The following is a 25,421-nucleotide window of genomic DNA, read 5'->3' on the forward strand; positions in this document are numbered from 1 at the left end:
GAGAAACCGGAATCAGGAGCGGCCCTGAGCGTGTGGAGAAAGCGGAATCAAAGGCGGCCCTGAGCGTGTGGAGAAAGCGGAATCAAAGGCGGCCCTGAGCGTGTGGAGAAAGCGGAATCAAAGGCGGCCCTGAGCGTGTGGAGAAAGCGGAATCAAAGGCGGCCCTGAGCCTGTGGAGAAACCGGGACCAATCGCGGACCTGAGCGTGTGGAGAAACCGGAATCAGAGGCAGTCCTGAGCGTGTGGAGAAACCGGAATCAGGAGCGGCCCTGAGCGTGTGGAGAAAGCGGAATCAAAGGCGGCCCTGAGCCTGTGGAGAAACTGGAACCAATCGCGGACCGACCTGAGCGTGTGGAGAAACCGGAATCAGAGGCAGTCCTGAGCGTGTGGAGAAACCGGAATCAGGAGCGGCCCTGAGCCTGTGGAGAAACCGGAATCAATCGTGGCCCTGAGCGTGTGGAGAAACCGGAACCAATCGCGGCCCTGAGCGTGTGGAGAAACCGGAATTAGGAGCGGCCCTGAGTGTGTGGAGAGACTGGAATCAGGAGCGGCTCTGAGCGTGTGGAGAAACCGGCATCAGAGGCAGCCCTGAGCAGCCCTGAGCGTGTAGAGAAACCGGAATCAGGGGCAGCCCTGAGTGTATGGAGAAACCGGAATCAGAGGCACAGCCCTGGGTGTGGAGAAACAGGAACCAGGAGCGGCTCTGAGCGTGTGGAGAAACCGGAACCAGGAGCGGCCCTGAGCGTGTGGAGAAACCGGAACCAGGAGCGGCCCTGAGCGTGTGGAGAAACCGGAACCCAGGCGCGGCCCTGAGTGTGTGGAGAAACCGGAATCAGAGGCGGCCCTGAGCGTGTGGAGAAACCGGAATGAGAGGCGGCCCTGAGCGTGTGGAGAAACCGGAATCAGAGGCGGCCCTGAGCGTGTGGAGAAACCGGAATCAGAGGCGGAATCAGAGGCGGCCCTGAGCGTGTGGAGAAACTGGAATCAGAGGCGGCCCTGAGCGTGTGGAGAAACCGGAATCAGAGGCGGCCCTGAGCGTGTGGAGAAACCGGAATCAAGCGTGGCCCTGAGCCTGTGGAGAAACTGGAATCAGGAGCGGCCCTGAGCGTCTGGAGAAACGAATCAGAGGCGGCCCTTAGCGTGTGGAGAAACCGGAATCAGCAGCGGCCCTGAGCGTGTGGAGAAACAAATCGGAGGCGGCCCTTAGCATGTGGAGAAACCGGAACTCACCCTGAGCAGCCAGGCAACTCCTCCACAGAAAGGACTTGAAAAGCATCTTTTTGTTTATTAAATCATAAGACATCTTTTGTTTATTAAACAGAAAAATAAGCTTTTCTGTTTATGTCACCAAAATAACTATCAGTGTGTAGTTCCTAAACCCAAAGAGAAGAGCGAGTTTCCAGCAGGAGGGTAGGCTCAGCAGCATCCACTAGCATGGCACTCAGCGTGGAACATTAGGGTGGGGTCATAGGTGGCCTTGCTGGGTGCCACCAGGGAACTGTGGGGACATAGGGCTTTGTCTCTCATGAGCCAGATGAACCCAGACCCTCTGAGGTGTTCAGATGTCTGGGGAGAGGGCCGTGTGGTGGCCACAGGTGAAAAGGGTCAAAGGAGGATTTTTGTTTTTAGACGGCATTTGTCATGTCATATTTACATTCAGATAGACGACTTCGAAGATAAGGAAACACTGGTGATGTCAGAGGGAGGGGATGCCGGTCAGCCCCAGGACCTTGAGCAGACAGTAGAGGGCTGGCGTCTGGGGAAGGTGGAGGGGGTCAGGAGAAAAGGCAGCTGCAGGGGGTCATAGTGGGTGGGAGCTGCTCATTGCTGCTTAATTGCCTCATTTAGGAGATAAACTGAGGCCCTCAAAGGTTTAAAGTTTACACTGATGTGGCAAAGTGAAAGAATAAATTAGAGAATGGGATGTAAAGACTAAAAATATTAATGAGTTTAAAGATGGACACAGTCTCTCTGGGATACGGATGGTAATTCTAAAACAGCAGAGACAAAAATATTTTGGCAATAAGCCTGCCTCTTCCATCTCCTGAAAACATGCCTTAGAGGGTCAGGACCTGGGAGCCCGCCTCTGGGAACTGCGTCCTCACCCGCTTGTGGGGTGGCCACGGTGCTCCGTGACTGCTCTCCTTCCACACACACCTGGCCAGGGGATTTTTGGAGTGGGGAGCAAGAGAAGTGGGAGCTGCAAACCAGGCACCAGGAGAACGACAAAGCCTCGCAGGACATTGTGTCCAAATACCACAAGTGACATAGTGTGAATGTGAATTCTTTATTTTTCATTCGGTTTTCCCCACTGGTTTGTCATCTGTTTTCAAGTAGACTGCAAGTTCTATTTAAGGAATCATGAAAGCCCTACTGTCCCTTACCCGATGATCATCTCAAGTTGGGCAAGACGATGGATTAGGAGGCTGTTCATGCCTGAAGACAGCCAGAGCAGAAAGAAAGGAAAAAAAATATAAACTAATAAGAACAAGGCATTTGCATGAGTACATACACACAATCGTATATCCATGTAAAGGTATAACTATATCAGATAATTGTACTGAGACAGCTGGCCAGCATTGTCCCAAGTACCTGACACATACCAAGAATCCTCCTAATGACTCTAGGAGTGGCACTGCTTCTGCCATTTCACAGGCAGAGAAAGTAAAATACAGGAAGGCAACGTGTGCAGGATCACATGGCCAGAAAGTGATAGATCTGAGGCCAGACAATGGGTCCTGAGCCTAATCCAAGCACCTGTTAAATTCATTGCAGCCAGACAAACCACCCTGAGGCTCAGCTCTGGTACCCAAGGGACGGGGGAGTGAGGGTGAGGCTCCTGGGTACACTGCTGGGACAGTCACCTGAGGATCATGTGACACGCTGAGAAGCCACAGTTAAAAAGTACGGTCATGTCACTCAACAACAGGGAAACATCCTGAAAAATGAGCTGTCCATTGTGTCATCATGCAAACACCACAGAGTGGACCTACATACGCAGGGATGGGGTAGCCTCCTACGCTCCTATGCTGTATGGTACAGCCAAGTGCTCCCAGGCTGCACACCTGGACAGCAGGTGACTATACACAATTGCAATACAACAGTATTTGTGTATCTAAACATAGAAAAGGCACAGTAAAACATGCTGTAAAAAGATAAAAAATGGTGCACCCATATAGTGAACTTACCCATAAACAGCTTTTAGAACTGGAAGCTGCTCTGGGTGAGTGAGTGGTGAGTGCACACAAAGGGCTACGACATCACCATATGTAGCTGTAGACTTCGTAAACACTGTACTTGTAAGCTAAGACATCACCTCACACATCTGTAGATTCGTAAACACCGTACCCGTGGGCTAAGACAACACCACACACAACTGTAGATTCTTAAAAACTGTACTCGTAAGCTAAGACATTACTGCATGTGGCTCTAGACTTCGTAAACACCGTACTTGTGAGCTAAGACAACACCACACGCAGCTGTAGATTTGTAAACACCGTACTTGTAAGCAGACATCACTGCACACAGCTGTAGACTTTGTAAACACTGTATTCATGAGCTAAGACATCACCGCATGTGGCTGTAGATTCTTAAATACTGTACTCGTAAGCTAAGACATCACCCACATGCGGCTATAGACTTCGTAAAGACTACTTGCGAGCTAAGACATCACCGCACGCGGCTGTAGATTCATAAACACTGCACTTGTGAGCTAAGACATCACCGCACGTGGCTGTAGATTCATAAACACTGTACTCATAAGCTACACTAAATCTGTAAGAAAATTCCTTTGTTAAATAAATTTCCATTTAGTGTAACTCTATGTTGTAAATTCCTTAAAGCTTTTTGACTCACTTATAAAAACAGAGTAAAACATATTGTACAGCTGTACAAAAATAATTTATCCTTATATCAAGTTTTCTATTAAAAGTTTTTGACTTTTTAAACTTTGTTAAAAACGAATACACAGACACACATTAATCTGGGCCTCCACAGGGTCAAGATCACCAAAATTACTGCCTTCCACCTCCACATCTTGTCCCACTGGAAGGTCTTTAGGGCAGTGACATGCACAGAGCTGTCATCTGTGTGAACAATGCTTTCTGCTGGATTCCTCCTGAAGGACCGGCTGAGGCTGTCTTACAGTTAACTTTTTTATTGTAAGCAGAGAGAATATACTCTAAGATAACGACGTTAAAGGTAAGTACATAAACCGGTTACACAGGTATCTTATCACAATCCAGTATTATGCATGTACTGTGTATGATCCTACATGTTATACGTTTATACAACTGGCAGCACAGGTTTACGCTAGCACAGCCACAAACAGGTAATGTATTGCATTATGATGGCCACAACATCAATAGACTCCATTTTCACAGGAATTTTTCAGCTTCATTACAGTCTTATGGAACCACTGTCATTTAGGGAACACTGTCTTGAAGACCACTGTGGTCTGTCATTGACAGAAATGGCACTATGCAGCACATGACTAATTCAGTAAAGGGGCAGGAGCTCCACTGAGAGCCCAGCTCTCAGTCTGCTAAGACCACAGGCCGTGATGAGTGGACTAAAGACCACCTGGAGAACTGTGGCCCCCTCCCAGCAAATCCTTCTCATGTACACATGTATGCACACGAATGCACACACACTTCCACATGCATGCACACGTGTGCATACTTTTAACACAACTCCACATACAAAATGCAAGGCAATACTAAGACTCAATGTGCATGTGCACATGCACACACATGCAACACACACAATACTCACATAGCCCACACATCAGCACAAACTCATCTGCATGCACACATGTACACATGCAACATACTTGCACACACATAAAACACTTGGTACACTACACTCACACATGCAAACTCACACTTGAACACACATGCACATGGGAGTGCACTTGCATTCTTGCAAACCTTCATACACTTGTACCACACACAGGCACCCACCCATGCAACACACACATGCATACTCACACTTGCATGTACTCATGTTTGCACAAATACATGCTGCATACTTGTATGCACACACACATATGCAAAGTCATAAATGTGTACACATTTGAAACAGTCACACAATTGCAACATACTTGCAACACTCATGACACACACATGCACATGTCTACACTTACAGCACACACTACACTCGTGCACATGCATGTGCAGTAGAAACATGCAATATTGCACACACATGCACACTTGTAACACACAACAGCATATATACACAACACACTTGTACAAACTCATACTGTCATGCGTATATGCACTTGTACTCACATCACTCACCCACACAACACATAACACAGGCAAGCTTGCATATGCACAAACTCATTCACATGTGCAGACACTATTCACATACTTGCAACACACACATGCATGTATTCATAGCACACTCATGCACTGAAACACACACACACAAGGACCTGACCGGGTGAAAGGCTCTTGTTAAGCTATTTGTCTTTATCTCTGTCTTCACTCCCTCCATTCTGCTCCTAAGTCTGAAGTTTATTGATGCACTTTTATTCTGTGCCCCCTGCTCTCAGGATCTTGATACTTGGACTAACACTGAGCAGGAATTAATTTAATATCTATGCTTTTCTGGTAATACCCTTTAATTATGACTTCAGGTTACAAGCCCTGGGGAAGCTAAGAAAGTTTTCATCCTAGGACTTTACACCAATGTAATGTTCTTAAGATATAAAAAATTGCTAAAACTATTTCTTTTTCTTTTGAGACAAGGTCTTGCTCCATTGCCCAGGCTGGAGTGCAGCAGTGTGATCACGGCTCACTGTAGCCTCTAACTCTTAGGCTCAAGCAGTCATCCCACCTCGGCTTTTTGAGTAGCTAGGACTATAGGCACATGCCACCACACCTAGCTCATTTTTAAAAAATGTAGAGATGGAGTCTTGCTATGTTGCCCAGGCTGCTCTCAAAACTCTTGGGCTCCAGTGATTCTCCTGCCTTGGCCTCCCAAAGCACTGAGATTACAGGTGTGAGCCTGTTCTCAGCCTTAAAAACCCCATCTTCAAACGCAGACAAAAATATATATATATTTCCTATCTAAAGTCTGAAAAACTAAAGTGTTCATGGAAAGACCAAATTGGAAGTCATTGAGAGACTTATGAATTCATTTAAAATGAATTACATTGTAAAAATATTTTTAAAGTGAACAGTCACTTTCAAATAGTATTAACACAATTTCATCATTTCCTTCCTGCACATGTGGGACTGTAATCTGTTCCAGAAGCAGGGAGAGTGTGTCTCCTCACTCTGTGATGCAGAAATGCTCTCCATGGTGACCTGTCACAGATGCAGGCAGGTCCCACCCACCATGGCTCCAAGAATAAAAAAGGCATCAGAAACAGAGGCAGAAAACCAAGTAGAAATGGCTAATACACCTGTTTAACCACTGACTTCCACAATGGTCGTCTTCCTCTGTAGGCCGTCTTTCTTGTGTGTGTGCACATTCATATTCTCTCTCAAGGAAACTGCATGTGCATACCAATAAGCTAACCTTCTCCACAGTAATTAGACGATACATGGCCAGGTGCCTTGGAGCTCCCAAGTGAGTGTGCCATTAAAGAAACAGGAACAGTAATTAATCCTGTGACAGACCCTAATGCAGATCAAGTGAGAAAACCACCATCCCATTTTTATAGGAAGAGTAACAAGAAAGAAAAGGGTCAGTGCTTTTAGTGGCTCTCATATTTCACTGCCTCCTGACTGCTGGCCTTGGACTGTCGACTTTCTCACCCTCTGTGGTCAGCAGCCCTAGGCCAGTGGAACAGAGGAGGTAAGTCCTCTGTCATCCAGCTGCTGGAGCTCACAGTGACAGCATCGGCCCCAGTCCAGCTCTTCACAGCATTCCTTTACTTTGTCCTCACAGGTGCCCGGGAAGACTGGTTTTACTGCACCTGTTCTGAGCACCTCCCCCCCTACTCCCCAAGCTCCTGCTGAAATGTGATCCCCAGGGTTGGAGGTGGGGCCTAATGGGAGGAGCTGGAGTCATGGGGACAGATACCTCATAATAGACACAGGCCCTCCCTGCGGGGGAGCAGGTTCTTGCTCTACCAGCTCCCAGGAGAGCCAGTGGCTAAAGGCAGTCTGTCCCCTCCTCCTACCATGGATCTCTTCACTTGCGGCTCCTCTTTCCCTCCACCATGAGTGAAGCTCCCTGAAACCTGACCAGAGGCAGATGCAGGCACCACACTTCCTGTACAGCCTGCAGAACCCTGTGCCAAACACACTTTTCTTTATAAATCACCCAGTCTCAGGTGTTCCTTTGTAGAAACCGAAACTGACTAAAGCAAGAGGGAAACAGGTTACAGAGCATAATACCTCGTTCCCAGAGCAGCTGAATTCTTACCTGTGTGACCCAGAGCCCCCTCTGCCAGTGGCTGCAGCATCAGGTGTGTTACATGCTAGTAAAGGTCGAAAGTGATGCTGCAGATTAAAGCTGGATGTATTTTTACTTGGGAATATTTAAGGGAGGTTTAAGGAAGGAGAGGGCTTTGGAGCTGAGCTTGGAGGACTGGAGGAAAGGCCCCTGGGGCCAGACTCCTTGGAGGTGGGCTGGGGGTTGCGGACTGTGAGTAGGTGGTGGGGGCATCAAAGAGCAAGTATGGGACGCCACTGAGGTTCTCTGCACTGAGGGTAAGGGAGAAGGGACCCAGCCAGACGGAGGGGGCCACAGACAGACCCAGTCAGAAAGGTCAGAGAGAGAACATCACGGAGAAAAAACCTGAAAGGAATGAGAAGAGTGAGAGCAGCCCCAGAAGCCGGGAGGGAAGGGCAGCGTCTCCCACCCGAGGGCATGCGAGTAAGAGTGGCACATGGTCCATCTAGAGAGCAGCAGGGAGGGTTCAGGGGTGCCTGGGCAGGGCCCAGTGAAAGGAAGTTGCTCTGCAATGTAGAGCCAGACTTTGCTTTTCTTCTTTGTATGTAAAGTGCTGAGGATGGGGGTCAGGTCTGAGTCTTGTGAAGATGTCTGGCATCCAAGGAGCTCCGCTCGGCACTGCTCAAAGGTGAAAGCCTAGGCCAGCGAGCAGCAAGAGTGAGCGGCGTGGGTGCCAACCAGACCCACGCAGTGGTGTGTGGGAAAGTGAACTGCACTGCAAGCTTCTGTTCCCTACGTGCTCTCACTTCCATTTCAGATGCTTTCCAAAGCACCTAGCAGCCTAGTCAGGGAAAAGGTTACTCTTTGAGGGCCAGGCCACAGATAGAACTGCATACATGTGTTATTTGATGAGATATTGCTCATTTCTCCAGGAAGTCATACAATTATGAGATATTTTCCAAAGAATTCTTACAGGGAGTTAAGTAGACATGCTTTAAAGCCCAGAAGTGATTATTTAGAAAATCGTATGCCCAGAAACAAGTTATCTAATGTAAAACTACATTTCTGATTTTTCTAAGTGTTCCAGACTGAACTTTGTCCCTGGCAGCTGGTGGCCTTGGGGGCAGGCGTTGCCTCTGGCCCTCAGCCTGCAGGGCCTCCCGAGGGCTCCTAGGTGGCCACCACTCTTCTGTGATTTCATAACTGTGCAGCCAGGGGTTCTGTCGACCGGAGGGCCTGATGGAAGAGCCACAGGGCCAGGCATGCATCTACAAGTGTGAACCGTCAGGGCGGTCGTGGCTCCTGGCCCTGGCACGTGAGCTCTCAGCCACTGGCTGTCCCATGCAGGCTGTTGGGACATCCCTGGCATCCCCCCACCAGATGCCAGCTGAGCCACTGCCCAACTTGTGCTGATCGAAAATGCCTCCAGGCACGCCAGACACCCGAGGCACAGGCACACACAGCAACATGTCACGGAGCGGCTGCTGACGGCGGTAAGGGAAGACACCACGTCCCACACACTTCACCTAAGCAACAATGAACGGGCACCTCCACAGTCGCCAAGCGGAAAATGATCTGTTTCAACAGGTAAAGTCTGCAGTAAAAATGACGCCTTCTTTCCTTCCTCTTTGGCATCTTAGTGGGTCCTCCTTGGTGGGCAGAGATTCCTCTGAAGGGCTTCTCACCCTGCTCAACCCCATCCCTGGAGTCCTCACACACTCACCAAGAACTCCACTTTTCTTCTCAGGGGGCGCTTAGGAGGCCACATAGAGAAGGTAACCTGAACCCTAACCCCTAATTTAAGCACCTTCACAAAACATCATGTAAATAAATGTGGGCAGGATGCTGACATTCTACAAGGGGGGCAAAATGGTGCCTAAAATAGGAAGGAAAAGAACCAAGTGCCTGCCTTCCGGTGAAACGGTCAGATAAAGCGGCTTTGGCCACACTCCTGCTATCACACCGGCCACTGCCATCCTGCAACAGAGTTTCTTTCTCTTTTTTTTTTTTTTTTTTTGAGACAGAGTCTTGCTCTGTCTCCCAGGCTGGAATGCGGAGGTGTAATCTCAGCTCACTGTAACCTCTGCCTCCCGGTTTTAAGCAATTCTCCTGACTCAGCCTCCCAAGTAGCTGGGAGTACAAGTGCCTGCCACCAAACCTGGGTAATTTTTAGTGGAGACGGGGTTTTGCCACGTTGCCCAGGCTGGCCTTGAACTCCTGACCTCAGGTGATCCGCCTACCTCAGCCTCCCAAAGTCCTGGGATTACAGGCATGAGCCACCGTGCCTGGCCAGAGTCTTCAATTGCAAAGTTCAAGCCAATGCCTAACTCCACCACTTCACTCATGAGACAATCACACTCTGAGCAGATAAACATCACGCGCACCCCTTCTTCTAGATGGACACCTGCATGCAAGGCCACAGAACAAAACATAAAAAGGAAAAGAAAAAAACCCAGAAGCGTACAGTACCTGTCATGTCTCAGGGCTCTCATGTCCACATAGACAGTGGTTGGGTCAGGTCCTGAGGTTCCCTGCAAGCAACAACACAGAGTGGTTAACTCAAGTTTACGTGGAAGGAGACTGGGGTCTGTGCTTCTACTAGCTAGGAAACATTTCTTTGGTAAAATGTTAAAGTGAAAAATAAAACTAAAAGCACTTAGACCAGCAATCTCTGCAAGGCACCTGCTAACTTTCAGTTTGATAACTTAAATTCCAGAAGGCATATCTTATTAGGATAATACTGGATTCACACAGCTTGACCGCCAATATATAAAAATAGGAAAGAAAGGAGACAAGCCACGCACTGTGCCAAAAAAAGGGAAGGCTGAAACTGCCAAGACGGCGGCTGCAAAAGCAGGTTGGAAGGATATGAAGCATCTGTGCAGAGAAATTTTTACTACATGCATCCACCTTTAACAACAAAAGGTGTACTTTGAGGGCCCAGGACAGTGAAGCAGATGCATGATGTGGATGGACAGGCCAGGGAGGAAGACGTGAGGGGAGCATCTTGCTCCTCCGGGCTCTGCTTGTGCTCTGGCTCTCTGGCCTGAGGAGGGCATTTTCGGCTGAGACATAGGTCAGAGAAGGGGTATTTTATCCTGGTAAGCTGGGCAGGACTTGGTGGTCTGAGCCACTGGGCTGTTGATTTTACACAGGAGTCCAGAAATCTTTTCTTGGCACCATGAATTGCTTGAAAAATTATACCATGCTGACTTCTGACCAGTGACCTCTGTCCACAGAATAGCAGTATCATGAAGGCTGTGTTACAAACCAAAATTGTACAACCATTTTTGGGGAAGGCAATACAATACCTTGGTTGGAAAAAGACAACCTACAATAAATTTGCCAAAAAATAAGGGAGCCCTTCAGAATTCATTTGAAGAATTACACTAAAATTCTTCAGGAGAGAATTCCAAATTTTGTACTAAAGGCACACAATTTTCTTATATTGCTTATATATAAGAAAAAAAAAAGACAATGTCATTAAAATACACCATAGTACTCAATAACCCTGGGCCCTGGTATCTCACCACTGAGATAGGGAAAAAGAACAGCACATGCGAGTCAGCCTCCCGGCGGACGCTCCCAGTGACAGCTCTACCCCTGCTGCTCAGCAAAGCCACGCCACAGACTAGTGCCGAGCGGAGAACCGGCCACAGTGAGTAACGCGAAATACAGCCATGGAGGGTCAATTAAAAAGTAAATGGAAAACAGGTGGAGAATTAAGTAAAACAGAGATGAACCAAACTGGCAAAGGAACCACTGACCGCGCACCCCGGGAAGACAGCGTCGGCTACGCGTGAGGCCTGAACGTGACACTGCCCGGCAGGCAGCACCCACGATCACAGGGTCCGCAGACCCCCGGCCAATCTCTGCACTCAACTGCTAGTCTGTCCCATGGCTGGATGCGGGCAAGGCAGCGGGGCTGGGCAGGGAGGCATGGGTGTGACGGACAGGAAAGTCCCCTACCTGCTCGGCCAGGGTCCACAGCCTGTGAGGCTACAGCAGCAGAAGGGTGAGGATGAGAAGAGAGGAGAGAATACCAGACAACAGAAACCAACACACACAACACACAGACACACATGACCCGACAGTGAAAAATGGGATGGAGAAGAGGGAGGGGTGGGGAGGAGAATGCGAAAAGCAGGAAACAAAATGAAAAGAAGATCAAAAACAACATCAAATATGGAAATCATTAAAATTAACCACTGTACAAGACTAAAAGAAATGTTTAAAAGATGTCAACATATCCACGGAGCAACAGAAGAGGGCGAAGCAGGTGACTAACCATGGCGCAGGGACCTGAGTCACTTCAAAACACAGAAGGTAAATGGTGGCACTGCACCGTCTCACTCACAGCACTCTGAGGGACGTGGGAGTGCAAGTTTCATTCGCTAAATCAGCTGAGGTAGTTCCGAGGTTCTGATTCCAGTAACAATGGAGAGCCTGTAAGCTTTTACACCTGAAATTAGGGCACTAGCCCTCTCCACCTAAACGATGAGGCAAAAGGAGAGGCCAGCGCGCATCTGAAGCCTGAAAGAATCCAGCGCTGGGCTCTCACATGGTCTACTCAGCAGCCTCAGGAGCAGTTTTCACCCCAGCAAATGTGCTCTGTTGCTGTTCCCCAAACAGATACACCAATTTCTGTTTTCTCCTCCTCATCATCCATGGCTGTGGTCCCTGCCTGCTACCCGTATTAAATCATCTACCCCAGCTGCTGGACAATTCCAGAAAGCAACTTGGGCAAGCTCTTTGGATGCAAGGTATTTTTCCCTATGTGACTTAGCTGTCTTTCCCAAACATTCCCCAGAAGTACAAAGAGTAGAAGATTTTTCACAGGTGCCTGGACTGATGCACACCTGTCCTTTGTGTGTACGGCCCAGCACCCACCCACACCCCCATGACGACAGGAGGCAGACACTAGAGACAGCAGCCGCAGCCGCAGCGGTGGAAAGGGAGTTAAGTGTTTTTCTTCTGGCTGAAATTTGGTCACAAAGCCAGATGGAAAAACTGCCACCACTCACAACAGAGCCAAGTCTATGAAAATAAGCAACGGTTCAAGATTTTAAAAGGAAATTATGATTCCACTCTTCTCTGTTACTTCACTAGGGTAATTATGGCTACTGCTGTCTCTCAGCATCCTTATGTTTAAAAAAGAGAGGAAGGGCATGAAGAAAGAAAATAGCCAATAAAGGTGTGTACGCTACAAACACATAGTGGACTTTTACTGAATATATTCGAACTGAAGCAATGATTTAAATAATTTCCTTCCTTCATGATTCCTTGAAACCTAAATATTAACTGGAACAAAAGTAAGTCAGCATTCTCTCTAAATTATCCAAGTTCAGAAACTGTTACAATGGCTCAAGGTGGTATCTCAGGAAAAAATGTGCATGGCTAGTCTCAGGACTAGTGAGTACCTCCTTTCCTATCTTGTACCACGTGGAGGAGGCAACACTGCGCCTGAAGCCAAATAGGCCTGAGCATTAATAGAGAAGAATACGTGAAGGAGATAAAGAGGTAAGACACAGCTGCTTCCAAATTATAAAAACCCCTGAGGTAAAAAGTCTGAAATTTCAAGATACATACTGAGGGAGTATTTATCATATTGCCAAGGAATGCTAGCCAGTGTTTCCTTAAATACAGAGATCCCTAATGCCCCTCAGTATTTAAGGATCAAATACTTGCAAAAAGGACCCACAGAAAAACAGCATTATCCATTCCAACTAAAGCTCAATCAGAAACAAAGATAAAGCATTTTTGAAATTGCAAGTTACATTAATGAGAAAAAAGGATCCACATTAAAATCCAGTTATATAATAAAAATGTTAAGCAGTCAGCCTTCCATATCCGTGAATTTTGCATCTTTAGATTTAACCAATCTTGAATCACAAATATTTGAAAAAATTGTACCTGTACTGAACAGGCACAGACTTTTTCTTGTCATAATTCCCTGAACGATATAGTACAACTGTTTACACAGCATTTACATCATATTCAGCATCACAAGTCATTAGAGATGATTTAAAGTACACGGAGGATGTACATGGGTTCTAGGAAAATGCTGAGCCATTTTCCAGCAGGGACCTGAGCGTCTGCGGACTTAGGTATCAATAGGGAGCCTGGAAACCTGTCCCCCACTTAGGGACAAATGTATATACCAAAAAGTAAGTTTCTTACCGACATAAAAGTATTATATCAATTAGGTATTAAGTGCTTATTGCACAAATTAGTCATATTTAAATCTCAGGTGAAGATATACAGACTCATATCCCAAATATCAGCACAGAAAACACAAAACAGGACTAATTTTAGCATTTAAGCTGACTGGTGATTTTACTATTTAGCAATTCACACACCATAATATTAGCACAACCTAGTACTTGCACATAGGGCTACAGTAAGTAGAAATGTGTGAAAGAATGAACAAACTCCAAAGACCTGATACTGGGCTTATGTAGTACGCTGGGTACGTCTAAGACGAGAAAAAGCTTAGGTTGTATGTCTCCAGGCAAATGACACTCTTCAAATTGAAAGGGAAAATGACACAAAAATTTGACTACCTCTTTGTACTCCTATTTCCAAAAGAATTTCTCTATTTGCATTAAAATGTGGGGGCTGTGGAAATGTCACCGGCTTAGAGAAGCCTTCATGATGTACTCCAAGTGATCGTTTCAAAACGATTAGCTAAATATGACAGGTCCCTGCCCTAAGCACTCTAACAATTTCCCACTGATCTTGGGAAAAGGACCGGCGCTTGGTGCAGCCTTCTGTCGTCCTCCCTCTCTGGCCACCCTGGCCTCTTCCCATCTTTCCTGACCCCTCCAAAGTTGCAGGGGCTTCAGCTCAGCTTCCCTGGCCAGAGTGCTCTTCCCTCCGCACTCTCGTCACCGCTAACTCATCTTTCTTAACTCGGCACCAGCCAGCATTCCCTTAAAGAAGCTTGACAGGGAGGTTGGCCTCCCTGTGCTGCACCAGATCACCCAGCAGCTGGATGCCATCCTTCACAGGGTCTGTGGCCAATGTCCGCCTCTCCTGGGCACGGGAAGGCACCAGGACGAGGCTGGGTCTGTGCTCATCTGCTACCCCCTGCTGTGAAATACCTTAGATTAGGTAACAGGCTGTTCACAGCTCTGGAGTCTAGCAAATCCCGGATCGAGGCACCTGCAGAGTGGATGAAGATGTTCCTTTAGGGCGGAAGTCTCATTCATGAGGGCTCCATCCTCATAATCTAATCACCTTCTAAAGGCCTCATGTCTTATATTACTGCGTTAGGGATTATAGTTCGACAGATGGTTTGGAGGGGGGGACACAGACATTCCAACCTCAGCAATCACGTCATCCACAGTTCATTTACTTTTCACGTCCTTATTGGCGCGATTGCTGTTGGTTCTTTACTCGTCCCTTTTGTTCTTTGTTCCTCCCTTCCTGCCTCCTTTTCTCATGAATAGAATATTTGTGGTATTTCATTTTACCCTCTGTGTATTTTTTGCATGATTTATTGCATTCTATCTTCACATAGTGTTATGCATTATGAAAATGAAGATTCTTGCAATGGTGCATTTCCAGGGCCCGACTTCCTGTTGTCTCATCTGTTATTCCTACACACATTATGAACACCTCAGCAGTTCATATTTTTAAACGGTTAATACTTTTAAAACAAACTAAAAAATATTTACATGTCTACATATTGATAGATTCTAAAACATTTTCTTGTATTTACTCTTTTCAGTGTTCTTCATTTCTTCTTAAAAATTTGGGCTTCATTTTGCTATCAGTTGTTTTCATCCTGAGACATTCTTACTATTTCTTGTGATGCATATTTGCTGATGGATTCTCTAGGTTGGCTAAGTATCTGCTTTTCTCTTCCATTCTGAAGGATCCTGCTTCCAGCATTTCTGATGAGAACTCAGTGTTGTTTTTATTACTTGCCCCTACTTAGCTTTATTTCTGCAGGGGCTTTAAGATCGACTCTGCCATCGACTTTCAGTGTTTGGACAACAATGTGTCTGGGTGTGGTTCTTCTCATTTACTCTGCCTGGAGTTCACTGAGCTTCCTGAATCTTTGTGTTGATTCTTCCCTTCGCTCCTGGCCATAGTTCTTCAAATTGTTCTCTTGCCCCATTTTCTCTCACCCACTCCTGCTGGGGCTCCGATCACTACAGGTATGTTAGACCCACGGGTCTCAGACACTCTGTTCCACTGTATTTTCATGCCTTTTCTCCTTGTTTTACGCTTAGGTCATTTCTATTGGTCAGACTTCAAGTTCATTCAATGAGTCTCTCCTCTACTCTATCTAGTCTCCTATTAAACCATGGGAATTTTATTTCCAATACTAATTTTCATTTCCAGCATTTCCATTTTGTTTTTTTCATAGTTTTTATCCTTCTGCAATACCCCTCACCTCTTCATAGATGTTGTAGACCTTTTCAACAAATTCCTGGCCTCACCTATCACAGCTATTCCAAAGTCTCTGATAATTCCAGCATGTCTCTTCTACTGACTGTTTTAGGGGCCGTCTCCTCTCATGAACATGAGTCCAATTCTCTTGCTTCTTTGCAGCTCTTTTAAATTTTGATTATATAACACAATATTTTATGAACAACGAAGACTGTATTTAAAAGAACAGTAAATATTAAATAACATTTATCCCCAGAAAAGAATTTACAAGTCTATGGGCAGGACCCGGATGCTGGGCCCGACACTGACCCTGGAAGTCGTCTATGCTTCACGGCGAGGACCTGCTTTCCAAACGGCAGGAGACTCCGCCCACCGTTTCGCTGTTGGCTCTTCAGGTAACTGGGTGATTCTCTCTTCAGTCTCACCCCCAGCTTCTTCTATTCCACTGCCACACCCCCAACCTTTGGAAGGCAAATATATTACACATGGTGAAGGGCAAGGGCGCTGCAGAGGGATGTGCTATGCCCTCATCCCACTTCCGTTGTTGAAGCGTGAGTGGAGTTCCCACAGTGATCTGGGCCACCCTGGAGGGGTAGCCAGGGCTCTGCTGGGTGATCCGGGCCGCCCTGGAGGGGGTAGCCAGGGCTCTGCTGGGTGATCCGGTCCGCCCTGGAGGGGTAGCCAGGGCTCTGTTGCTCACCTCCCAGCCCTCAGGAGCCCCTGCCTTTTGCACACTAAAGGTCCAGAGTGCCTCAGAGAAAATGGATCCACTTTTAGGGCTCCCCTGGGATTCTCATCTACCTTGCTAACCAGATACTGCCATTTATGTTTTTTAAAAAGTTCAGAAACCTTTTGCTTTATCATTTTTTATGGTAAATTCTTTCTCCTGGTTCCTCTGCCATGGGAAAAGCCACATACAGGTCTCTTTTCTCCTCGGAAGAAATTTAATTCATTTACATTTGAGTCTTCAACTCTCTGATGGATCTTAAAAACGATGAATCTGTGTATTAACCAGATTGTTCCGATGGTTATGGTCGGAACAAGAGTCTCTTGTGACTTCTACATCTCAATAAAAAATGGAATTCAGAAACCTTCAAAAAATTTGCAAAAATCACATTGAGCTTGTTTCTATGTTTGGCATCCAATGGATGGATCTGGATGTTGTCATCAGGCGTTGATGCAGGTGACAGACTGTCAGGAAACGGGGGGCTCTGGAATGGATTACTGGTGGGGTGGGGGCCACAGACAGTGTGAACCCAGCTCAGGCCACCCACCAGCAAACTGGTCATCAGGAGCACCACACACTGGCTTTCATAAAGTTTGACTGAAGCACGGCGATGCCTGCTCATTTACATATTGCCTATTTCTGCTTTGAGTGGCACAGCAGGGCTGAGCAGCTGTGCAGGAAGCACCATGAGGCTGGCAGCCTGGACGCCGTGCTCTGACACTTGAGAGAGAGGGCCTGGGAAGACTTTAGCTTAGGGGCTGCCGAGTCACACAGCAGATGAAAGCACCCAGACAGACGCAGCATGACTGTTTTGTTGTACTGACTGAATGATGAACTCAGATTCTTGTTTTTTGGTTCAAGACACAGACTAAAAGCCAGGAATGTTCTGTGACTGTGACAGAAAATCCCTCGCTGAAAGCCAGGCGAACACTTGAGGCTGTGGAGTTAACCCCTCGTACCCTCTTCACGATCTCCTGGGTCCCTAAGACTCTTCTGGTGGTGATTCCAACATTCCTGGAGACAGATGGAAAGACTCACTTAGCAACTTGCAGATCCCCATGATTATCTGTTCAGTGCAGTGTCCACCAGCGCCTAGGGCACGTGAGACATCCAAAAACACTGGTAGAAGAATTTGAATGTTCCTCCTCTTTTCTCTCTCCATCCCTCAATTGTAAATTTTACAATTCCATCTGTAGGTCACAGAATGCCAGTGATGGAAATGGAGGAAGAGGAGGCATCACCTAGAAAGCCGTGGGTTTGACGCTGGTCATGGTAATTCCAGAGGCTTTGGCTTGTTTCCCCTTTGCATGAAGGGCGAGTGCCTGAGTAGATGTAAAAGCAGCAGCTGCATCACGGTGGTTTCCTAGGGCTGTGGAAAGCATGAGGGCAGGACGAGAATGCAGCGATGCTGGGCAGCGAAAGGGAGGGGCGGGAGCAGCCACCAGCTGTCACAGTTTAGTCACCGTACATCTCTACCTTCCTCCTGTATCAGGAGAACTCCACTTTTTGAGTCCTGTTTGGATACAGAGCCCTTGTGGCTCTACAGGAAGTAAAAATACCAGAAATACCAGAAGTCCCTTTCCCAGCCTTCCTGGAAGCTAGGGTGTGGGGAGATGACTAACCAGTTGCATCCATTTACAGGACAAAGCAATTGGGCTCTTGCTGTCGGCAGTGAAGGTGTCCTGACATGATCCAGGTTTGGGGAATGCCATGCTGGTGGGGAAGTCTCGTGTTCACGAACAAGGTCAGCAGTGCAGACTTCATGTTCTCCTCACAAGAACATGCTACTGCACAAGCGGCTCCTAGACGCAGGGTCCCAACGCTGGTCCTACTCCCTTGGTGGTTCTGAGAGCCACCTATTGGTGCCTCAAATTGCCAAAGGAGGTTTCCATTGCTTACAGGTCAGAAAGCTGACTGATGTGCAGGGTACCTGGAAGACGGTTTCCATGATCCCCAGCACTGGCTGGGACGCCGTGTAGCAGGAGAGGGCGTGAAGTTCCTGCTGACAGTGGCTCATTCCCTGAGGCTTTCAAAATCCCCAACAGCACCTTATTTATTTCCTTCACCTAAAAGCAGTGTAGGGGGACAAGGAAACTGAGAGCTCAAGTTAATGCAAGTCTTATTATAACTTTATTTTGAGAATTACTTAAGATTTACATCATCTCCTGAGCCTTCCACATTTCTTTTCCTTTTTTTTTTTTTTTTTTTTTTGATACAGTCTTGCTCCATCGCCCAGGCTGGAGTACAGTGGCACGATCTCAGCTCACTGCAACCTACACCTCCCAGGTTCAGGCGATTCCCCTGCCTCAGCCTCCCGAGTAGCTTGGATTACAGATGTGTGCCACTGAACCTGGCTAATTTTTGTATTTTTAGTAGAGACAGGGTCTTACCATGTTGAGCAAGCTGGTCTTGAACTCTTGACTTCAAATGATCCACCCGCCTCAGCCTCCCACAGTGCTGGGATTACAGTGTGAGCCACCATGCCCGGCTCACTTCTTTCAACAATCCATGACTCTTTCTATTACTAGGGTGGCTGTATTTCTCTTTCGTTGTGTGAGTTTCAAGAGTTAAGGGTCACTGCAATAGTTACTATTGATTTAATCCCACAAAGCTACTTATAATAAAGCTGCCCTCTTAGATAAATCAGGTATTTTTCTATATAATAAAAATCAAAGTTTCTGTTGATGTTTTTTTCCTAGTAAATAAACAACTGAGGTCTCTTTTGGAAAACAGAAGACCTCATGTTTTTCTTCCCTTCTACTAGAAGGAGGATGCTAATTTTTCTGTTACAGTGAACAATATCTCTAAATCTAATGCAACAAGAGACCTTCCAGTTTACATTTCTGAAGAGTAATTGTGGCTGTGAGAAATATATTTCCAAGTAATAAATGACACCTTCTAATAATACTAAAAGAAATTTATGTGAAAGCTAATTAAACACAGAAGTCATAATTTGATCTTTCTAATGTCCACTTTTATCATAAATTCAATAAATTCAAATTGTTTTAAAGTCATTTTTACAGCTAAAGATTCTGGGAAATGTTACTCCTAAGAGTAACAAATAGCTTTTACTTCTAAATTTTGTTCTGTTTTTACCTCCTAGCTTTGTCAATTAGGAAAGTTCACTTCTCAGGGCCTCCATCTCTCATCTTCAAATGACTGAAAGGGCCCTTAAGGAGCATGGGAAGACCTAACTAGAGGCTGTCTGAATCCAACAGTCAGACCTAACTAGACGTTGTCTGAATCTAACAGTCAGACCTAACTAGACGCTGTCTGAATCCAACGGTCCAATGCAATGACTAAAGAATGTATTTTTCCGGTGTGAATGTCTCTTAAGGTGCAAGCCCCAGACTTCCTATTTGAGATGAAAATGCTGTTAGAAGGTTGAAGAATAGTAAACCCTAGGTTTTCACTTGCAAGGAACAGTTAACAGATGTCGTGTGAGCTTTTAGCTGGTGAAGATTCACACCAGGGGTTCATTTTAGAGAAAATTCATCATGCCAAGTCATTTTCCACGGGAGACTACACTCTAGTCAAGTAAGTATATGTTTAATTTCTCTAATGTAAATTGTATTTATTACACAGATTGGCAGTTAAAAGAATCAACTTTGGGAGGCTGAGGCAGGAGGATCACGAAGTCAGGAGTTTGAGACCAGCCTGGCCAACATGGCAAAACCCCGTCTCTACTAAAAATACAAAAATTAGCTGGGCGAGGTGGCAGGTGGCAGGTGCCTGTAATCCCAGCTACTTGGGAGGCTGAGGCAGGAGAATTGCTTGAACCCAAGAGGCAGAGGTTGCAGTGAGCTGAGATCATGCCATTGCCCTCCAGCCTGGGTGACAAGAGCAAGATTCCATCTCCCAAAACAAACAAACAAAAAACCCCAGAATCAAATATCAGTGCTTTCACAAAATGTATACAACATCAAGAAGTGCCTGTGATGATGTGAGATGGCACTGGACACTCAGGGAGGGAGATTCTTTTGTAAAACTGTGCTCTTGGTTGATTGTGGTGGCTCACGCCTGTAATCCCAGTGCTTTGGGAGGCTGAGGTGGGAGGGTCACTTGAGGCCAGGAGTTCAAGATCAGCCTAGGCAACACGGTGAGACCCTGTCTCTATAAACAATAACTACAACAACAAAGAAAAAACTGTGTTCTGTAACACAGCTACTCACAGAGCAGAAGAGACATGCATATGTTGATAAATAACTATAAAGCAGGTGGAAAGTGCAAAGGAGGAAGAACGAAGTACGCTGGCAATTCAGAGGAAAGAGAGCATTGCAGCTGACAGAGGTGGAGAAGGCCCCATGGAGGGGACCCACGTGGAGAAGCAGGACAAGGGCAGAGGAGAGTCCATCCAGGCCGAGCACAGTGTCCGGGTTACGAAGCAGAAGCAGGAAAGACTGCATGAGAAAGCGGCTTAGGAAAAACTGCACCAAGGGGAGGCAGATGCTTGGGGCTGGATGGTGGGAGGACCAGAGCACCACTGATGGAGCCGATTTTTGCAAAGTAAAAACAAATGCCCAGTGTGTCTCTGTACACCTGTAACGTTTCGTGTATCAGGTATGTTTTAAAAAGTGCCTGTCCGGGTGCCAAGTCAGCACTGGTAAAACTGCACGCGGCTTCCCCCTTGAGGATGCAGCACTGCTCAGTAGCACCGGAAAGGCCTTTAAATCCTGCAGTAATAATACTCATGAACTGCGCAGCTCAGCCTTCCCTGAAGACCAGGACCCCCTCTGACCCTGACGCCTCCTAAGCCCTGCTGCACACGGGTGAGGCTCCCTCTCTCTTTTGGACAATGCTCCTTGCTGAGTTTGCTCCCTATCTCCTGGAGACAAAACTCTTTCCTCACTCCATCAGGCTTCCTCCACCAGAGCACACAAGCAGGGAAGGCCTGCGGGGGTTCCAGCGAAGCCAGGAGAAAACAGCGCTGCGAGAACGCAGTCAGTCAGGGGCGCGGGGCTCCAGTCGGGAAACCAGCGCTGTTAGAATGTAGTCAGTCTGAGGGCAGACACCCCCCAGCTTCCATACTCATTCACAATGCTGTTGCTTCAAACTGAAAACTACATTTGTCAATATCTTTAAATATTTAGGTACAAGGTTTGGAATTTTGGGAGTATCTTAATTTTTTGTTTTTTATTTTTTACATCAAATGATTGTGATCATCTCAGGGTAGATGGGTTTATGAGTGTTATTTATAAGCTAAAGTATATTTTCTGATTTTGTTTTCTAAAATATTCTTGTATAAAGAAAAATAAATTCAAAGTACACAAAATTCAGAAACATTTCAGGCTTTCCTTACTACCACTCGTAAGCACTCAGTGTACATTTACTCTGTGGAGAGCCAGGCAGCAAGAGGTGGTTTCTGCCTCTGGATCCTGGGCTTCTCCCGCTCTGCTTGTTTGCTATCACCAACATGTAAAATTTTGCAAAAATTCCAGAAAATGAGTGTTTCCAAAGACCAGCTCCGCCTGAAGCCTTTTCACTTACGGTTGCCTTCACTGGACTTTTGCATGGCTTCGCCCTTCCAGTGTGCTCTGAAGTGTTCCTGACCGCCCTCCCCCAGAATGCCTCCCCATGTCCATGGCACTCTAGCCTCTCACTGCTCACTTACTAAGAATGAGTCGCTTCCTGAAAAAATTACCTACATGCCTACTGTCCATCTCACTATGAGAAATGTTTGATGATGGCACAAACTTTGTCTTAAGTTTCTTTGTAGTAAAATTTGACCTAGGCTGACATGAGCCCCTTTAAGTCTGGGTCTCCTGCCCTTCCCTGCTGCAGGAACACTGGCACATGTGATACTGAACTGTGGCATCATGCATGGCATCTGTGCCACGTCACCTCTCACAAAGCCAGAAACCTAATTCTGAAGCGCACCTGCCCTCAAAGCTTCAGGCAAGGGGAGGTGAGCCTGCATTGCTTTGTACATAAATTTAATTTCTGCTAGTAGACACTTGGATACTTCCAACTATTTTCCAATACTATTCAGATAAGGAAATGCTGACCGAAAGGAGTTATGAATAGGTCAAGCAGAAAACTGAACATGGACAAAAGTGCTTAAAGATGCTGCCAAGATTGCAAAATAGTGCCACGACCCATGATTAGCAATATTGAATTTTGACTCAGCGGTCATACTGATAAACTTGTCTTCTGTACAAGAACATATTGCTATTTCCCATTAAGAATACAGAACTGGGCTCAGCACTCTCACAGGGCACATTCATTCAACATCCAGCACGTGTCCGGCCCCGCCCTGGTGCTGAGGTAAGGCCGGTGGCACACTTCAGAGCCTCGCGGAAACACCAGCACGCCAACTGTTCTTCAGGCCGTCACTTTCCTGCAATTTTTTTCTTTCACCTCCATGTTTTTGTTCGTTTTTAGTGTATTTTATCTTCTCCCACTGAGCGTACTCCTTCCCTGTAAACCATCTTAAAACATTTTGGGGCCAGGCGCAGTGGCTCACGCCTGTAATCCCAGCAATTTGGGAGGCCGAGGCGGGCGGATCATGACGTCAGGAGATCGAGACCATCCTGACTAACATGGCAAAACCCCATCTCTACTAAAAATACAAAAAACTAGCCAGTCCTGGTGGCGGACGCCTGTAGTCCCAGCTGCTGGGGAAGCTGAGGCAGGGGAATGGCGTGAACCCGGGAGGTGGAGCTTGCAGCAAGCCGAGATCGCACCACTGCACTCCAGCCTGGGCTACAGAGCAAGACTCCATCTCAAAACAAAAAAACAAAACAAAACCAAAACAAAAAAAAACCATTTTGGATCCAGGTGGATAGAAATAAATAATAAATGAAAAAGTAAAGAAGAAAATAAATGTACGTACTCTACAAGAGGCCAATTTTGCAACACAGGTTGAACTCTGTCACCTGTTGGAGGGCGCAGTGCTAAGGGTTACTCTCTGCTCTTCTCCCTTCAGCCCCACCCCGACATTTTAAGAGACAAAGCCAGAAGCAGCAGCCTGGCCGTGGCCAGTGCCCGTCTCTCACAAATCACTGATTTGCTCTTGCCCGGGGGTCCCCGTCACTGGTGGGCAGAGACAAGTGGGACATCACACTACTGCTGAACTGATTTAAGAAGCCGACTTCTGCATTTCCTGTTTCTCCTAATGGGATCGATGGTGATAGACATTTATGAGGAACAGAAAAAGGTGAATAGGGAGAGAAAACTTCAATATTTTAAGAACTAGGTTGGTGAGATAAATCTAATTCTTCAGATGACCTCTTAGAAAAGGGTATTAATTTTAACCATAGGACAAGGTTTACCTGACTCTTGAGAGCAATTTGGTAATTTATAATTTCTTAAAAATGAAGCTATTGTAATAATTAAAAGAGAAGGAAGACAGAAGCAAGGAACATCCCATGTATGAAAATTAAAAAAAAAAAGGCCAGGTGCGGTGACTCATGTCTGTAATCCCAGCACTTTGGGAGGCCAAGCCAGACAGATCATTAAGTTGATGAGATCAAGACCAGCCTGGGCAACATGGTGAAACCCTGTCTCTACAAAAAATACAAAAATTAGCCAGGTGTGGTGGTGGGCACCTGCGGTCCCAGCTACTCGGGAGGCTGAGGTGGGAGGGTTGCTTGAGCCTGCCTGGGAGCGGGGGCGGGAGCGGGGGCGGGGGCGGGGGCGGGGGGGTCGAGGCTGCAGTGAGCCGCGAGTATGCGTGATTATGCCACTGCACTCCGGCCTGGGTGACAGAGTGATACCCTGTCTCAAAAAAGAAAAAGAAAAAAGAAAATCAAGAAAACCTTTCTGCGGCTACTTTTTCTGAAATGATCCTGGGCAGAGAGGAGGTTCCCTCCTCTGACCTGGTGGCTAACTCCAAGCACCTCGACAGGCATGAAAAGCACAGACGGAGCCTTCAGAGGCTCACCCAGCAGCAACCTTAAGCAATCACTCTGGGACCACAAGTAGGACAGCAGGTGGGCAGAGAGGGAGGTGGAGGTGACGCCCGCCAACCATTTGCCTCACCAGCACCTGCGGAGAGGGGAGCCCTTACTCTTCCAGGAACCAGATCTGCAGCTCTGCCTGGGGCTCGTCAGCCACCGTTAATGCAAGGCGGTCTTGCCAGAGCCCCTTCACGTACGCCCGCTTCGCACAAGTGCAGCTTTGCTGTTTCTACACTGCCACTGCAGCAGCAAATCCCAGAACCTGCTCAATGTAATTAAGTTCTTCCTACAGAGATCGTCTGCACACATGAGACCAAGTACTTCGAGGGACTGGTTTCTTGATCTGTCTAGTATCTAATCTTTAAAAAGTCCGACAGCAGAGGTCTGGACAAACTGTTCCTCCTGTCACAAAAGTTACAATGTTCCAGGACACAGTAAGGGCTATGAATGCTTGTTACGAAAATGGATACGAACGCAGACTGTAGTGTAAAAACACAGATATCTGCACCAACCGCATGCGTGTGACTGAAAGATCTCTTCTGAAGGTAGCTGAGCATCAGCCCAGGGAGACGCCTGGAGCCAGTCGGCCGTGCCCACCCCGGGAGCTTCCAGCTCCGCACCGTGATGTCGGCGAATCTCACCTGCAAGCAAATCGCCAGGTTCACCCTGCAACCGAACGAGGTGCTGACGGCCCGCGGGTGAAGGCCCAGGTCCTTAAACAGCTTTGAGAACGACTGTGTGAGCGCGATCCGTGGCCGCTCTTCCGCCACGACCACGCAGGTCCTCACTCGGGACAAGTCCAGCCCTCGTGCCTGGAGATAACGACAGAGAAACCAAGTCAGCCCCCACGGGCCGGCCGAGCTTGGAGTGAGCCGGAGACGCCTTCCCTCGGATCCCCACATAAACACTGGAAAACTCAACACGGCGATGCCTTTCCAGGGCCGCCTGTGTCCACTTCGTTAATGTAACAAACCCACAGTGGTGAAAAAGCACTCACACAGCTATTCAACTGATGAACAAACAGCCGCCTGGAGCCACAGCAAGAACTG

The 25,421-nt window shown here is 47.0% G+C and overlaps 1 protein-coding gene across 6 annotated transcripts in view; it reads right to left on the reverse strand.

The window, feature by feature from the left end:
* The window catches only part of DIP2C (disco interacting protein 2 homolog C), a 375,852-nt gene that overhangs the window by 25,069 nt on the left and 325,362 nt on the right, over positions 1–25,421 (reverse strand). For 4 of the 6 annotated variants that reach the window (XM_065520211.2, XM_065520208.2, XM_065520209.2 and 1 more), the window contains 3 exons: positions 25,014–25,184; positions 11,317–11,346; positions 9,817–9,878 (listed from right to left, as the gene is read on the reverse strand). In XM_065520211.2, the coding sequence (XP_065376283.1) occupies positions 9,817–9,878; positions 11,317–11,346; positions 25,014–25,184 (263 nt within the window). The remainder of the gene's footprint in view (positions 1–9,816; positions 9,879–11,316; positions 11,347–25,013; positions 25,185–25,421) is intronic. The other 2 variants (XM_005564485.5, XM_065520210.2) reach the window with 1 other exon arrangement.

This window comes from Macaca fascicularis, chromosome 9 (assembly GCF_037993035.2).
Source record: "Macaca fascicularis isolate 582-1 chromosome 9, T2T-MFA8v1.1".
NCBI lineage: Eukaryota > Metazoa > Chordata > Mammalia > Primates > Cercopithecidae > Macaca > Macaca fascicularis.